The 15,513-nt window shown below is 40.0% G+C and overlaps 3 protein-coding genes across 5 annotated transcripts in view; 2 read left to right on the top strand and 1 right to left on the bottom strand.

Annotated features, from left to right (window-relative positions):
* LOC114877963 (neutral ceramidase) overlaps positions 1-12,819 on the bottom strand; it is a 39,935-nt gene extending 27,116 nt beyond the window's left edge. Inside the window, exon 1 of the mRNA XM_046286884.1 lies at positions 12,749-12,819. The gene's annotated coding sequence lies outside the window, so the exon portion shown is untranslated. The remainder of the gene's footprint in view (positions 1-12,748) is intronic.
* Positions 1,425-10,020, top strand: LOC114877961 (serine protease nudel). 2 transcript variants are annotated; one of them, XM_029191191.2, is made up of 24 exons: positions 1,425-1,583; positions 1,807-1,931; positions 2,071-2,208; positions 2,280-3,140; positions 3,260-3,904; positions 3,977-4,180; positions 4,832-4,995; positions 5,064-5,191; positions 5,257-5,966; positions 6,037-6,181; positions 6,265-6,395; positions 6,455-6,724; positions 6,790-6,961; positions 7,036-7,205; positions 7,267-7,380; positions 7,454-7,640; positions 7,719-8,048; positions 8,168-8,356; positions 8,424-8,571; positions 8,643-8,805; positions 8,872-9,048; positions 9,122-9,359; positions 9,446-9,562; positions 9,649-10,020. In XM_029191191.2, exons 2-24 carry the CDS (start codon positions 1,829-1,831, stop codon positions 9,944-9,946), a joined length of 5,802 nt encoding a protein of 1,933 aa, XP_029047024.2. In that variant the 5' UTR covers positions 1,425-1,583; positions 1,807-1,828; the 3' UTR covers positions 9,947-10,020. The 2 variants fall into 2 exon arrangements, with proteins under 2 accessions (XP_029047024.2, XP_046142836.1); XM_046286880.1 differs by having other exon boundaries at positions 1,425-1,585; positions 1,808-1,931; positions 2,280-3,149.
* A 1,667-nt stretch (positions 12,820-14,486) lies between the features above and the next one.
* Positions 14,487-15,513, top strand: part of LOC114877960 (sushi, von Willebrand factor type A, EGF and pentraxin domain-containing protein 1) — a 30,560-nt gene continuing 29,533 nt past the window's right edge. For both annotated transcript variants that reach the window (XM_029191188.2, XM_029191187.2), the window contains exon 1: positions 14,487-14,821. The gene's annotated coding sequence lies outside the window, so the exon portion shown is untranslated. The remainder of the gene's footprint in view (positions 14,822-15,513) is intronic.

The raw sequence follows: 15,513 nt of genomic DNA, 5'->3' as shown, positions 1-15,513 counted from the left end.
GGAGAAAGTATGAAAATAACATCCGTGCATTGCGTAACGAATGTTCGTGTTACGATACTTGAAATAATTTCCACGTAATCGAACCTGTTGTATGGTGATTGTTAGCTGCAACCTTGGTACCACTGACATTGATCGCCATTTTGGTACTTTGATTGCTGTCGATAGGCCATTCTTAAGGATTTTAATTAATATTGATACAAATGCCATTAATTTGTATTTTGGTGTTTTTATAAAAATACTTATTTAATAATTATTACATCATTAAGAAGAACTATTTACTGCGATCAAGTATTTCAGGAAGCTCGAATAGTTTTACTGAGAACGCTGCTGTCAGTTTTAATTCATCCAATTAACATTTCCCCGAAGCACCGTTCTTTTCGTTCCATAACGATTCTGCTTACACTTAAACAGACTATCCAATTACGCGGATAAGAGAATTTTTCATGTAAAATTAAACGTGTCTAATCGGCGTACAGTTAGTTAAAGTCTACACGTAACTTTTTCAATTTAATTATCTTTGAATTTCATGAACGTCATATCGTACCGCGTGTGAAATTTTATCGCCAGACGTGCTTTCCTTCAAATTTTTGAGTTTAAATTTAATTTAATTTTTGCATCAGTGCAAATTCACGAATTTATTTTAAAATTAAAATTTAAAACCTTTAAATGATAATCTCTTAAATTCGTTTTGAATATTCAACCTAGAAATCTTTCCGCACTCAGCCGAAATTTATGGAATTTCATATATGCGAGGCGAGAATGAAATTTCATATATCGTGATAGGAATAAAATTTCTGCGTGTTTCACTTGGAACGATCGCATGAAGACACACGCGATAGAATAGCTGAATCGTTCTGTCGTGAAATATTCGTTGATTTCGCGCATTCCCGTAAAAAAGCGTGTACGCAATAATTGGCGAAAATCGATGACACTGGATGGATCCTATTACGCTTATAATGCGATGGCGGAAATAACGAGCAGAAATACAAATTTTATTCCGAACATTTATTTTGCAAAACGATGCATTTCGCAATAAAAGAGGAAAGTTCGAACTCTTCTATTTCATCCCTTTTTGAAGAACATATTTAATAATTAATATAAATCCTCAAAAAATAAAGTTCTAACGGGGAGAAAATATTAAGCTAATTTTCATTTTTATATCCCAAATTTTATGCAATTTCCCAAGATATTATTTTTCTATTTAAAATTTTCAAACTACCCATAACAATTCTTTAAAAAAAGCTTGTAAAGTACACCTAGAAGTTTGACTAACAACAGCAACATTCATAATTTCGCCAAATAAAAATTGAATTGAAAATGGAGGCGGAGTTCAATGCTCGGGGGTCGTTCACTCGGTTCGCGATGATGAAATTTCACGGACACGATATTCGACACAGGTATTGCTGACACATTCGATACAAAGTTTAGCGAGTCGATCGAGTCCCACGGGTCATTTCACGCCCGCGACATCCAGAGCACGGACCATTGGCAGCGACAACTTTTCCAACGACGTATCTGGGTTGTCCACGGTCCATCGAATGGAAACGATTCGCTGAGGAAAGGTGCTCTAAAAGCTTGCGAACGTGAGTACCATTTCTTACGCGTGCTATACCGAAGCTAGTCTACCGGAAACGGAATCGCGATACGATGCAACTTTGCGCTGAAATCTGAAGCTTCAGACGATCCGATGGCCGCAGTTAATGATAGAGAAACTTTCTTGCTGTCCAAAGCGTTCGAAACGTCTACCGTGTGAAGCTATCTCGAAGAGTAAAAAAATAGATATTTAAATATCGCATTTTCATTCAGGTTTTTTTGGAAATCATTCGTCATGGATTCGAAACAGAAGAAACAGGAACATCTGCCGATAATAGACGGCCAATGCTACGTGAATCTGACCGCGCCGATTTCTGGAGAGGTTCTTCAAGCCGATGGTGCGGAAATTCATTAATATTTCTTGCTCGCATTCGTTCGACCATGTATCTTCTCTACCTTTTTATACGCTTTGATCCAACCATGAAATATGTATACGGCATTTCGTTGACGTTCGTTCAATTTCAATTTCAATTTCAGGTAATTCGAGGCTCGACTCGGAACACGGCAGCAACGAACGCGTGAAACGTTGTAAATTTCCGGAATTAAAGGAGCTTCTGTTCGCGATATTAATTATCTGTTTTGCCGCATTCATGGGGTATTTAACTGTCACGTCGGGTACGTTAATTCTGCAAAACGAGAGAAAAGGGTCTCATGGATGTTAAATATTAAAATTTAATTTTCCTCAGGTTACTTCTGTCGTATCCAACAAATTCAAATGGAATCCACTGAAGATCAATACGAGCCACGAGAGGAATTTGTTTTGAATAAATCGATACCAGAGGAAGAAACCACAAAATCGGATAATCAGGATTTACAAGAGTATTTCTACAATCAGCAGATACCGGATATGACTCCTGAATTGCGCGCGATCTTGTTACAAATAGATCAAAGCCGTCTGAAACGTAACACTAATACGAGCCCGTGTAACCAGAATATGAAACACTGCAAGACCATCATGAATTCGATGCTGAGTATTGTCAGCATCGTGAACATCAGCTTGCCTCATTTGCATGTTCTCCTAGGGAACTCTTCCTTAGAAACGAATGGGACTAAGTCGAAATTCGTAGAATTGGTGAAATGTCTTCAATGTAAAAATGATTCCACATTGTTCAACAATGAAACAGCCATAGAAAATGATAATCAAACGATGAAAGAGCACTTTGATCAGGCTCAGATTAAGAAGAACGTTGATGTCGTCAATAATTTGTTGGATAATGATTTGAGTAGTAATTCCATGACATCTATTGAACCTGAGGTTCAACATTCAACAGTGTCGATTTTTTACGAACCTTCGAAGGAACATAAACCGACATCGACAGAAAAGGAACCGATTAATGCAACTACGAGTGCATCAGTGACGTCGAAAACGGAAGAAGCGACGACCCTGACGAACCAAATCGATGACACAGAGCGGACTACGATTACCATGAACGTGACGATCGAGCTAGACGGAGACAACGCGACGGAAATTGCGAATAACACAGTGCATCCTTCGATGCATCCTTCGGACCAAGGTCGCGGCAATTGGAACGCTTCGGAAAGGGAAGGTGAAAACGGTAGATGCATTATTTATTACGTCGTCGCTTAGTTTGAATTCTAAAGGCGTCATGAATCATTACCGCCGTTCAATGGATATTATACCATGTAACTAGCGATTTATTTTTAGCTCCAAAGAACTCCCGAAAGTCGAACTATCTAAACATCAAAGAAAGAATCATCTTTAGCGATCAGCTGCAAAACAAAGGTACCATGGATTCGGGACCAGGAATGATCCCAACTGCGGAAACCATGAAATCGACCCAACAACTGCAGCTGACCCCAACCATGTCCTGGATGCCTTATCAGGTCTGCTTCTACGGACCACCAGCGAATGGTCCCGTGAAACAGTCTGCTCCAGGTCAAACCATGTACCCGGCGTCCTCGCCAGGAGCACCCTACCCGATCCCCATGTCTCAGCAGAGACCTAACGTTCAAAATCCCATGAATCAAGCTCCTAACTATTTTCAAGTACAGGCACAGAATGTCCAAGTTTTACCTGTGCCATCGTTCCCAGGAAATTTTGGTACCCCTGGTGGTCAGAGGATTGGACCTACAGGTCCTGGACCACAGAGTTATCCAATATTCCCTGGACATCAGTCACCCAGTGGCGGTGCTAATCCAAAGCCACCATATTATTGCACTTATATTCCTGCCCCGACCTTCCAATTTCCGGCCATTCCTGGAGTATCGGAATATCAGAGGTCCTCGGTTTCATCGGAGAAGGAAGATGATGGGAAAGAGGGTACCGATGGTCAGGAGTCTTCGCTACCTGGTAAGAATACTACGATAATTATTATTTAAACCTATTAGCACTTAATATGCTAAGTGTTTTCTGGAATAACAGGGACAAAGCCATGTCCGTTCAACATGATTCGATGCGGAGATGGACAGAAGTGCATACCGAGGTCGCAATGGTGCGATGGTCAGGTGGATTGCATGGACTCTAGTGATGAAATCACATGTTCCTGTAGGGACAGGATATCCCAGGAGCGACTTTGCGACGGTTACTTTGATTGTCCTCATGGAGAGGACGAATTGGGTTGTCTGGGTAAGTTGATGCACATCTGTTTTAATACTACTAATTGTAAGATTTCTAGTTTTAACACTTTTTCAAAATTAGTGAGTTAAATGACATTTAATTTTCAAATAAACAACATAAATACATTTACTTTGATCCTTAAAGTTTGTGAAAGGATTCTCATGTTTAAAGAAGTCTCATGTCATCTTCCTTTACCATGCGCGCTTTTGAAGATTAATTAATGTAAATTACAGTTCTTTCATAAGTGTACTGCTTCTTTGATTACGCGACTTTCCTTTTACTGCTCATGTTCATAACTGAAATGTAATAATTTACATAGAAATAAGAGAGAAGCAATTAATTTCATAATCATTGCGCAAGTCTTATTTTTATATGTTTTTTAATTTATAATAAAGAAAGAAGAAGGTACTGCCACTGCCATCTAGTGGTGAGCAGAAAATTATCTTTCCTCACAAAATAATCAACTTGAACCCATCACTGGCACAAGTGAATCATTATGGACACAAAAATTTAATCATCTAAAGATAATAATTCATTTTATACAAACAAAATATAATTTTTTATTTTGTTAGTTTCCAGGATCGTCATCAGATGGCGTTAGTATTACAGTTTCAAAAGCGCGCATTGTTAAATTAAAATTTTCTTAATTTTTTATTTCAGGTTGCCCAAAGACTTCCTTCAGCTGCAACGACTGGTACAAGCGATACACAGCGGACAATTGTGTCCCATTATCCCAACGCTGCGATGGTATAAAACAATGTGCCAATGGGAAGGATGAAGAAGACTGCAATATACTAACACCCTCTTACATCGAGGGCAAAAATGTAACAATTTAATTTAATCTGTCAACACTGCCCCTAATCTCTCACTAATCAAAATTGAAATTAATCAGGTATTCACGATCGGTTACACCGAAGGGTACCTGCACAAGAATTACAAGGGTCAATGGTACCCCGTCTGTACACCAATTGATTCTTGGGCCAAGGATGCATGTGTCTCTGAGATTGGTCCCTCATTAAAGTACGTCAAATTAAACTCCAAATCCACGAACAATCAATTTCAACAGAATTAATTGATCATTACAGAGAAATGCCTAAGGTGGAAATTCACTCGGTGCCGGATAACGCTTATCAGGGTTCTTACCTGGCGGAATTCAAAGGTGAAACTAAACTAATTCCCTCCTGCATGCACACAGCAGTCTACGTGCAATGTCCTCGGTTTCTTTGCGGCACTACAATGCTTTCGCAAGATCCTTCACCATCGTCCACCCCGAAGAACGACGACCAAAATATTGATTTGGAAACCAATGAGATAGGTAGGAATGTTAGCAAAGAAGATGATTTGGTTGGCTCTCAATTGCGGGTCGTCGGTGGACGCGCTAGTGAACCGAAAGCTTGGCCATTCCTGGTGGCCATTTACAAGGATGGCAACTTTCATTGCGGCGGTATCATCTTAAACGAATTGTGGATTCTTACGGCTGCTCATTGCGTCGACGGATACATGAATCATTATTACGAGATTCAAGCAGGGATGCTACGAAGATTCTCTTTCTCCCCGATGTCTCAATACAGAAAAGCACGGTACGCCATTGAGTATCCACGCTACAACAGCAAAGACATGACGAATGATATAGGGATGATCATGTTGGACGATCCTCTGCGTTTCAATCGATGGGTACGACCGGTATGTTTACCGGAAGAAGATATTCTAGGCCCAATGTGGCGGCGACAACCGGAACCATACTCTTCCTGCTTGGCTATTGGATGGGGTGCTACCAGTGAACATGGACCAGATCGTGAGTGATTTGAATATTAATTAGGAAGAAGAATTAGATTGAAATTCATGTTTCTTTGGTGATTTCACAGCTGATCATTTGAGGGAAGTCGAAGTGCCGATATTAAAGAAGTGTAAGTATGAGACTGATCAAACTGAGGCTGTCGTCTGCGCCGGATATCCTCAAGGAGGTCGCGATGCGTGCCAAGGGGACAGTGGAGGTCCTTTGATGTGCAGGTGAAAATTAATTAATTTCTTGATCTTGAAATTTTTTAATTAGTAACTTCCGTTAATTTCGTTCATTGTGATTTTGTTTCCAGAAATGCGTATTCAGAATCACAATGGTACGTAGCTGGGATAGTTAGCCACGGAGAAGGCTGTGGTCGACCAGCCGAACCCGGTGCTTATACGAAAGTCAGCTACTTTCTCAGCTGGATTCAAGAAATTTCTAGTGAGTTTCTGAGTATATAAAATTTTGGTCTCTGATAATACTGTGTTTATAATCTTCAGATGGTCGTGGAATACCTCCTCTGAAACGAACCCCATTGGCAAAGTGTCCAGGATTCAGTTGCAACGGCGGTCTAGGCAAATGTTTGCCTATCAAAGCACGTTGCAATCGAATAATCGATTGTCTGGACGGCGAAGACGAACTTAATTGCAACGTTTATTGGAATCATCCACTCTACAGGAAATTCGACGATCCTGATTCTGATTTCGAAACTATTTTACCATTAGAGAATAACATAGATAATTCGACATCTCAACAAATTTTGAAAAATGGTAGATTATTAAATATAAGATTTCTTCTTTTTCATGTAAATGAAGTTAATTGAAACATTTTTTAGATACCGAGGAAGTTGATACGACCGATCGAACTTTGACGACGGTATTGCAAAATAATGAAGTGGAATTTGATAACGTTGATGAATTGACAACGCATAGTTCTAATGATGCGGAAACTAGTTCTGTAGAAATCGATACGACAACCGAGGCTCCGACAACTTTCACGTGTGAAAGGTGAAGAATAACGAATCACTAATTAATGATTAATGGATTTTGTAAATTGACGAAAATTCTAATAAATCTGATAGGTTGCTTCAGAGTATTTTCATTAACAAAAGATGCAACAGAGAGGTGGATTGCGAGGACAGCACAGACGAAATGAATTGCACTTGCAGAGATTATTTGCGAAACTTTCAACCAACCGCGATTTGCGACGGATATTTGGATTGCGAAGACAAAACTGACGAGCAAGATTGTGGTAAGTAATATTAATAATATTTTCCGAATCTCCTTAAATGTCATAGATGCTTATTTTACAGAGATCTGTTCTGCGGATCAATTTTTCTGTAAGAAGAGTGGCATTTGCATTTCGATGTCCCAAAAATGCGACACACAATTCGATTGCAAATATAAAGAAGACGAATTGGACTGCTGTGAGTTATTTTCAGAAGTAAGATTCTAAAATGGAAGCATTTTATTTTACCGAATGATTGTTTCTATTGATAGTTACATTGACCGATGGCAAGCACGTGTACCTGGACGCTGATGAGCGACCATTGTTGAACATAAAGGGCACTCTTACAAGAAACATTGATGGTAAATGGCGACCGACGTGCCATCGTCCTAGAATGCATAGAAATCAATCGACTGCCATACTTATTGGACAAAATATGTGCGAATATTTCGGATTTGCGTAAGTCTCTGTTAAAGCAATTCTTGCCTAAAGTCATAATTACCTTATTTTTCTTAATAAGAATTTTTTTATTTAAAGGGGCTTAAAATTTTCCCATTCGATCACGACGAAAAACTCAGAATTAGAAACGATACGGTGGAAGGAGGAAAACGAAACGCAACAAAATATTCCATCAACCGTCTCTGTAAAAGAGCAGAACGAAACCTGTCCAGGACTTTACATTCGCTGCACACCGGTTCTGAGCGGTAGTATAAGCACATACTTGACTATAGATTCCAGCACCGGAAACCACATTCACCTGTGGCCGTGGCTTGCCGCCATCTTTGTCGACGGAGACTATCGTTGCCCTGCGTTGCTGTTGGATCACAGCTGGCTGCTGTCTGCTTCGAAATGCCTCGAGAACATCAAGTAAGTTAATTTATTTTCGAATCAGTCATTATTAAAGAATGACAAAAATCAGAAGAAAATTGGAAATTCGTTTAGTAAATGAAATTTTGAAATTAAAATATTAAATCATTCATTTGCAGACTGGACCAAAATTACGTTACAGCTGTGTTTGGCTATGGCCCATTATTCCGTCATGTGGATGGTCCTCACCAACAGGTGTCGATTATCGATGAACTACAACCAGTGAATAATTCACAGTCTATCCTACTGCACTTAAAACGTCGCGTGAATGTCAGTCGTCATGTACAACCACTGTTTCTCGATAAAACGTGAGTACACTCTCGTTGATCAATTTCATTAACCCTTCGACTATTTTAATTATTGAACATGTTTTAGGATATATTTGCCAGGAATGAACGACACCTGTGTGGCTGTTGGAACTAACGAGAAATACGAAACTCAGTCGATTTTCTTGAAAACTGTTTTGCAAAATTGTAAAAGTTGTCATCGATGCTTTATTAATAATAAGATCTCCGAATGCTCGGTAAATTTCGTTCAATTAATGTGTAATTGATATAGAATTGATTGAATATAGAATTTCTACTTGATTTTCAGGGGGATCAAACGTCAGATTGGAGTGGAGTGGTATTTTGTCAAGGTAGAAAAGGTTGGTACCCTGCGGCCACGTTCCAGGATCACAAGGGTCCTTGCAGTTTCCGGGATCCTCAAACTTTAACAGCCATCGATCACATAAATCCTTATTTAATAGAGGCTATGGGTACGTTCATATTACACACAAAAATTTGAAAAATGAAATTCTAATTAACGTGAAATGTTGAATTAGATGGGAAGAGGCAATCGATCGAGGCAACTTGCGATGGTTTCCGGTGCAGCATTGGAGAATGCATTCCGAAAGATCGAATTTGTGACGGGGTTCTAGACTGTCGGGATCACTCGGACGAGAATCCAAAATACTGCGAAGAATTTCGGAAAAATTGCGAGAACAGTGTAGATGGTTGCAGTAAGTATGAATAGTTTCATTATTAAATATGGAAATAGAAAAATTGATTGTCTGTATATTTTTTAATTGGCAGATTGCTTGAAATCGGAATTACGATGCAGAAATGGAGCATGCGTGGACAAAAGTGCATTCTGTGACGGAATACCAGATTGCACCGATGCATCGGACGAACCAATGATATGCACCTGTGCAGAGTATCTGAAGTTAACAAACCCAGGGAGATTATGTGACGGTGTACGCCACTGTTACGATAAAACTGATGAATCTCCAGAATTGTGTCCTTGCAGAGACGACAGTCTCAAATGTAGAACGTAAGAAAGAGCTTACATTGCAATATTTCATTAAAAACTTGAAGAGTCATTTAAACTCTAATAAAATGTTCAAAAATATTTAATAGGAGCACTGGCAACGATACTTGCATCCCTCAGGAATTTATTTGCGATGGAGATCGGGATTGCATAGAGGGTGAAGACGAAGCAACATGCAGAATGTTAAAACGATTTTCAAATGACAGGTAAATTAGAATATTATTTTGAAAAATGGATATAATAATTATGAAACTTGAGTGATAATACCAAATCTTGTGTAAATTGATTACAGTGATGGATCTGGAGAAATAATTAGTCGAAGTTATGGTGTATGGCACACAGAATGTTTCCCAAATCCTATCTCATCACAGGAAGAGGCAACAAATTTATGCAAAACAATGGGATACACATCAGGAGATGTTAACAACGATACAGTGATCACTGAAGAACCGATGCTACCAAAACGAAACGAATTTTACTTGGTCAGACTAAACAATTGGTTGTGGATGACATTAAAAGACGACAAATCAATGATCACTTTAGTCGAATCCAATGACACTTGCCATCGTGCGTTCGTCGATTGTGTTTAAAACTCGATCATCATCGAATCAAATAATTTGTAATTTATTTTGTATTTATTATAGAACAATATTGTAATATTTTTCAATAAAAATATTTGCATTAAAAAATATAATTCCTACGTGATTTTAATAAAACCCTACAAACTGTTTTGATCTTTTTGATCATCTAATTAGGTTAAATTTGTAAGATCGTGTCAAGTTACATTGCAAATCATAATAATATCAAACGAATCAGCATATCGATGCATTCGACCAATCCCATCGAAATTAAAAGCCGAGTTACGCAATGTTCGCGTTGTCTTCGACGAGGAAAAGAAGGAAAGAAGAAAGAAAAGGAAAGCAACTGTTGATTACGAAGAGAAGGGGAGTAAAGAATGTTACAAATGGGGTCGCAGCCGTTGAAGGTAAACGACTGCGCCCTGCTCCTCTTGGCGAGCTGCCTTCACGCCTCGAGAATCGATGGAAAACACTCGTCCATTCACATTCTCTGACTGACTAATTCGTACGGTTGTCGCGAACGTGACCAACGATGTATTTGCCAATCGATGGCCCACGATTTCTTACGTTTTGATAACACAAAGTAAACGATTCGTTAGAATTCATGACTTAAAAAATTCCAAAGAAATTCCAAGCTGCGGTATTAACCGTTACCCATAGTTTCAAAGTTATAACATTCCTCGGTGAAATTCCTGTTGATAAAAATTGTACAAACCGGCAAGTTTACGATCAATTTTCTTACCGAGGATGGAAATAGGCATCGATGGTGATCGTTTTTCAAGGAACAACGCAAAGTACAGTGATCTCGAATCGCATTACATGCTTCCTGAACGTCGATTACGCGAGAAAAGAAGGAAACAAGAAGAAAAGCGAGGAACAAAGAAACCTTGACGCATCTATGATCGCGTAGGTTCGAGAAGACCGCAAAGATGGCCGCCAGGCTAACCACCAACGAGCAACATTTCTTCGGATGGCTCGTGCAACGCGCCGATTATGTAATCAACGCGGCTTACTATGAGTACGTGTAATTTCGTTCCAAGAAGTACCGTTCGACTGCTTGCTTCACCGCCCGAGGTGTTTCGTTTCCTTCTGCATCGACGTCTCTCCAAGGGAAAGATCGATAGAGGTCGAAATCGTTTGGACAGTACCTTTTCCTCGAGTAATCTCAAGAAGACTTTTGAACGTTCCGACGGGTTAAAGGAGAAACCATCGGGGGGTGTAATTTGAAACACGAAACATCGGAACGTGGTTAATCGTTGCAAGAGGGTGGGAAGAGAAAAGGCTATCTGTAGAAAATGAAACTGCAGAGGGCAAAAATGTCGAAAAGAAATCAGCAACGTAAATGGATCTTCGAGCACCTGAACCTGACTTAGATTTAATCAATTAGCTCCACCTTAATTGAATGTTCCTCTGAATAAAGTCAAAGAGGAAATCATTCGATCAATTATCATCGAACTCTATCGGCCTTCGGCGTTCCATTCCCAAGCGTTTGATCGTCATCTTATGATACACGCTTTCTCCATCTTTACGAAGCTAGGTATGGATGAAAGAATTCCTCGGTCGGGCATGAAACGGCTAACGTTCGTCCGGATTACGGTATAGGTGAGCGTGTGCCATTGGTAGGTGACAATGACGATACCGAAAAGGCACTATAAGTATGCAAGAAGGCGAGGCGAGCAGAGGCTGATGGAGGCCGTAGTCCGAGCGGCAGGAAGCTGCCAAGTGTAACGGTATCGGAGCCTGACTGCTCGCTCGCTCGCTGCCGATGCGTGAAGCGTTCACGCGTCGCGAACGATTTCGCCTGCTCGATGAATATAGGTAAGCCAGCTTTTCCGCATCCGGAGCTTCTCTGATTCCTTCGCGATTTCATCTACTTACAATTGCACTCGACTGTTACAATACCAAGGAAAAACGGAGAACTGAACTTCGTTAGGAAAAAGGAAACACTCGACTGATTAGGAGAAAATATGATAATCGCCCGAAGGTGTTTGCACTGCGTGAATCGTAGAAATCCGTCTGCACTATTCGAATGCATCGCTGTTCAACGTATACAGTTATTAAACGAACGTGCTTCATTCTTGGCGCGTACACCTAGACGGAAGCTTTTCCCTTGAAATTTCCGTGATTCCGTTCCCAATTCCAACAGGTTCGTTCTGAGTCACTGTGACGGGCACACTTATCGCGAAGAATAAAAAAAAAACCTTGCGTTCCAGCGTGAGTTAGCTTTCAAATTACACAGATTAGTCGTGTCTTTTGAAATTGTTCACGATTGCCTTTCGAGATTCCATTTCTCAAATGGGACAAAAGTAGCTGATTTGAATTTGTCCACCAACTGGACGGCATGTGCAAGCGTGGCGACACGATTAGGCAGTTTTGGCAGGACGTCGACCCGCGCGAGAAACCGTTCGAAACGCGTTGTCCGGCCCGCGTACAGGTGTACATGTGTACGTGCGTCCATGCTATAACGTGTGCTACCTTGATGAACAAGGCTGTACAAGAGAGCCGCTCCTCAGTCTCTTTCTTTCTTTCTCTTTTACTCTTTTCCATCGTCCCACCTTGCATTCGTGTCCTACAAAACTGCTGGCAAATTAACGTCGGGGCATTTACGACGACCTCTTTATTCTCGAGTACATGCTCGAGAATGTGCGCCTCCTCGTTCAGTCAAAGAATGTCGGAGACCTAAATCGGACTCGATCGAACACTGATCGAAGAAATTTTTTAATGAAATATTTTGTCAATGGTCGAATAATTAACCCTCGAATAAAGGGTTGCTGAGATTAAAATTTAATTTAAGAACTAAGATGAATCAAATACCTTGAATAATTACTCAAACCGTCATCCACTCGTTCATTCCATACCGGATATCTTCATGGTGATGCCCGCACCTGAAAAAAAACTAATGTTAGTCATAAATTTTTATTTAAACCTACGTTTACAGGTGACGCAACGGGACGATGAAGAATTAAAACATTTTGTACGAATCTTCCGAAGAAATTACAAGAGTATGATTTATACGTCTCGTTCCTATCAATACAACAGAAGAAAGTTGAGAAAGTACTTAATCGACGATGCAAAACGAACAGTGTTTCCAGACTGGGAAAATCCTATATTTGAGATTGAATAATGAAATAATTTAAGATTGTTCCAAAGTATCCCCTTTCACATATTCCAGTGAGACGGCGAGAATTGAACTGGGACAGCTCGCGACCTTCTCGGCGAAAGGGTTAAAAAGGTGGGCACGATTACTCGGCTCGACGTCCTACAGACGTTGGTACACATAGACTACCCGTTGTTGAAAAATTTCGCTCTGCCCGTTATGCAATTAGTCGTGGACTACGTATCTGGTGATCTCAGTATTTCAAGCAACCGGCTGCTAGGTATCCTGTTAGGCCAGAAATTAATCGGCCAGGTTAAAGTTGTGCACGAGCCATTCGCCTCGGGCTATTTATGACGTGGTTTCCAGCTACGTGCAACGATGCACCCTATTCTGCATCGTCCGACATGAATTTCTATGAAATTCTATCGCGAAATCTTCTTTCCTATCGCTACTTTCATTCTGTTTTCTCGTGTAAGACTGAATAATAAGGAATGTTCAATGTGTATTCAAGAATCATCATTTTCCCACTTCGTAGATCGAAATTAGAGTTAAGCCTTTCCTAGAAGAATTTACCAAGTCCGTTCACGATTTATTACATTGAATTTTCATTTCTAGAAATATCATTTCTCTGTAATCTGAATGTATCTCAAAAACAGAAGCTTGAAGTTGGAGAAACCTGAACGCATAACTTTATGAAGGAGGAAAAGGAAGAAACAGATTGAATTGATTAATAATTAAAACATACAGTCACTCACTTCGACTATATAAATTTAGTTAGTTATTTCGTTGCTACACACGGGGAGAAGACATCTGGTGATAGTCGAGTGACTATGCGTTCAACTCACCGGGCGACCTTTCTTATGCAAGCATCGGTGTCTCCGCTCGCTCGATCCGATCGAACTGATTGCGAGTCGAGCTATCTTCGATTGTCTGAATTCCTCCGTCATTGATATTTTATTGAAACAAATTCAATTATATGCAACTGATAGTGTCAGAGTAATCACATTCTACGGATGTATAAAATTTTGAATTCTTGAGAGAACAATTATAATAACTCTCATTTTTTAGACGATTTATAATTCCCTAAGTATTTATAAATATTTAGAATTATTTAGATCGACTGACTGTAAAATACCTGGATCCCATCTCTATGCAACACAGTGGGATGGCGTTTAGGTTAAAGTTTAAATTTCCAACTGACACGACGATCGCCGCTAAAAATGCCAGCACATCGAAACGCATCGAGAAGTTAAAAGGCGGCGCATTTTCAACGCCGATAAACAAACAAGGAATGAACCAAGCTCGGCAGTTTTCGTTCACGCCACGAGTCAACCCGAATGCCCTCCACCTCCATCGTTTTCTTCTTCACCGCGCTGCGCCTACGTTCCTCGCGTTTCCTTCCTTTTCCTTCTGTCTCGCCTCTCTTTTTCACTAACAAAGGCCTCGAGGAGAAGGCTCTTACTCAGGTAACCAGCTCCGTTCACCTGGAGAGAGAGAGAACCGGGTTCCTCAGTCTCGAAACGGTGGGCCGGAGGGAAGGAGCTCCGTGACCCTGAATCAAATTCTCTGTTGCTACTATTTTACGTTTCAGTTCATCTTTTTCCGCTGATTTTCGTCGATCTTTTGGTGGCCACGTATACCTGTCGATCGTATATTGTTATTTATTAATTGTGCTCATCTCGAAACACGCGGTTGTGCAGTGAAAGATTGTCGACTCGCGCGCGGACACTTTCTGTGGAGTACATGTACCCTGGACAAGGATCGCGACGTGGATCGTAGGAGAAACAAACGTAAGTTTCTTTATAATATAAAAGGAGTCATACGTGAGTTGGAAAGAATAATTTTTGACACGTTGATCGGTGTGGAGGTAATCGGTGACACGGACAATTCAAGTGTAAAATAATTTAATAATTGATGAAAGAAAAAGGGAAAAATGTTTGGAATAACATTACTAATGATATGAAGTGATAATATTGAAAGACTAAAATTTAGTAATTATCGAGATTTCAATACGTCTCACGGTACTCTTATTATTTTGAAAGTATGCAGGTTTTTTGGGTATAAAGAGAATAGGGCACAACTGTATGGACATTGTTGAAAACAGGCTTTGTACCAGACTCGAGAATCGGTATTTTCGGTGAAACTTTCTGTGAGAATCTTTCTCTCGTTGATCCGACGATGGGAATGGATAGAGAAGAATCGATGGCCTGGTTCCAGTAAAATTTAATCGAGGCGATAATGAGAATCAGGTTCTAACGAGGCTAGATTAGTTCCAATATGGTTCGTTTTCAGGGAACAAAGGATGTTTTTAATTCGTTTCGTGCAGGAATTGCAACTTCCTCAGGAGATTGAAATAATTCTTTCCTCGTAAAACTAAGAACCCCATTTCCTTTTTATGTCCTGTAAATTTTAATTTAAAAAATGGCGTCCGGTCGATTCAAGCACAAAATTAATGCGATACTCTCTCTACAGTCTATAAAAA

This window comes from Osmia bicornis, chromosome 8 (genome assembly GCF_907164935.1).
Source record: "Osmia bicornis bicornis chromosome 8, iOsmBic2.1, whole genome shotgun sequence".
In the NCBI taxonomy this organism is placed as follows: Eukaryota; Metazoa; Arthropoda; class Insecta; order Hymenoptera; family Megachilidae; genus Osmia; species Osmia bicornis.
Note: the sequence above shows the minus strand (reverse complement) of the source record. Positions and strands in the feature narration are given on the sequence as shown.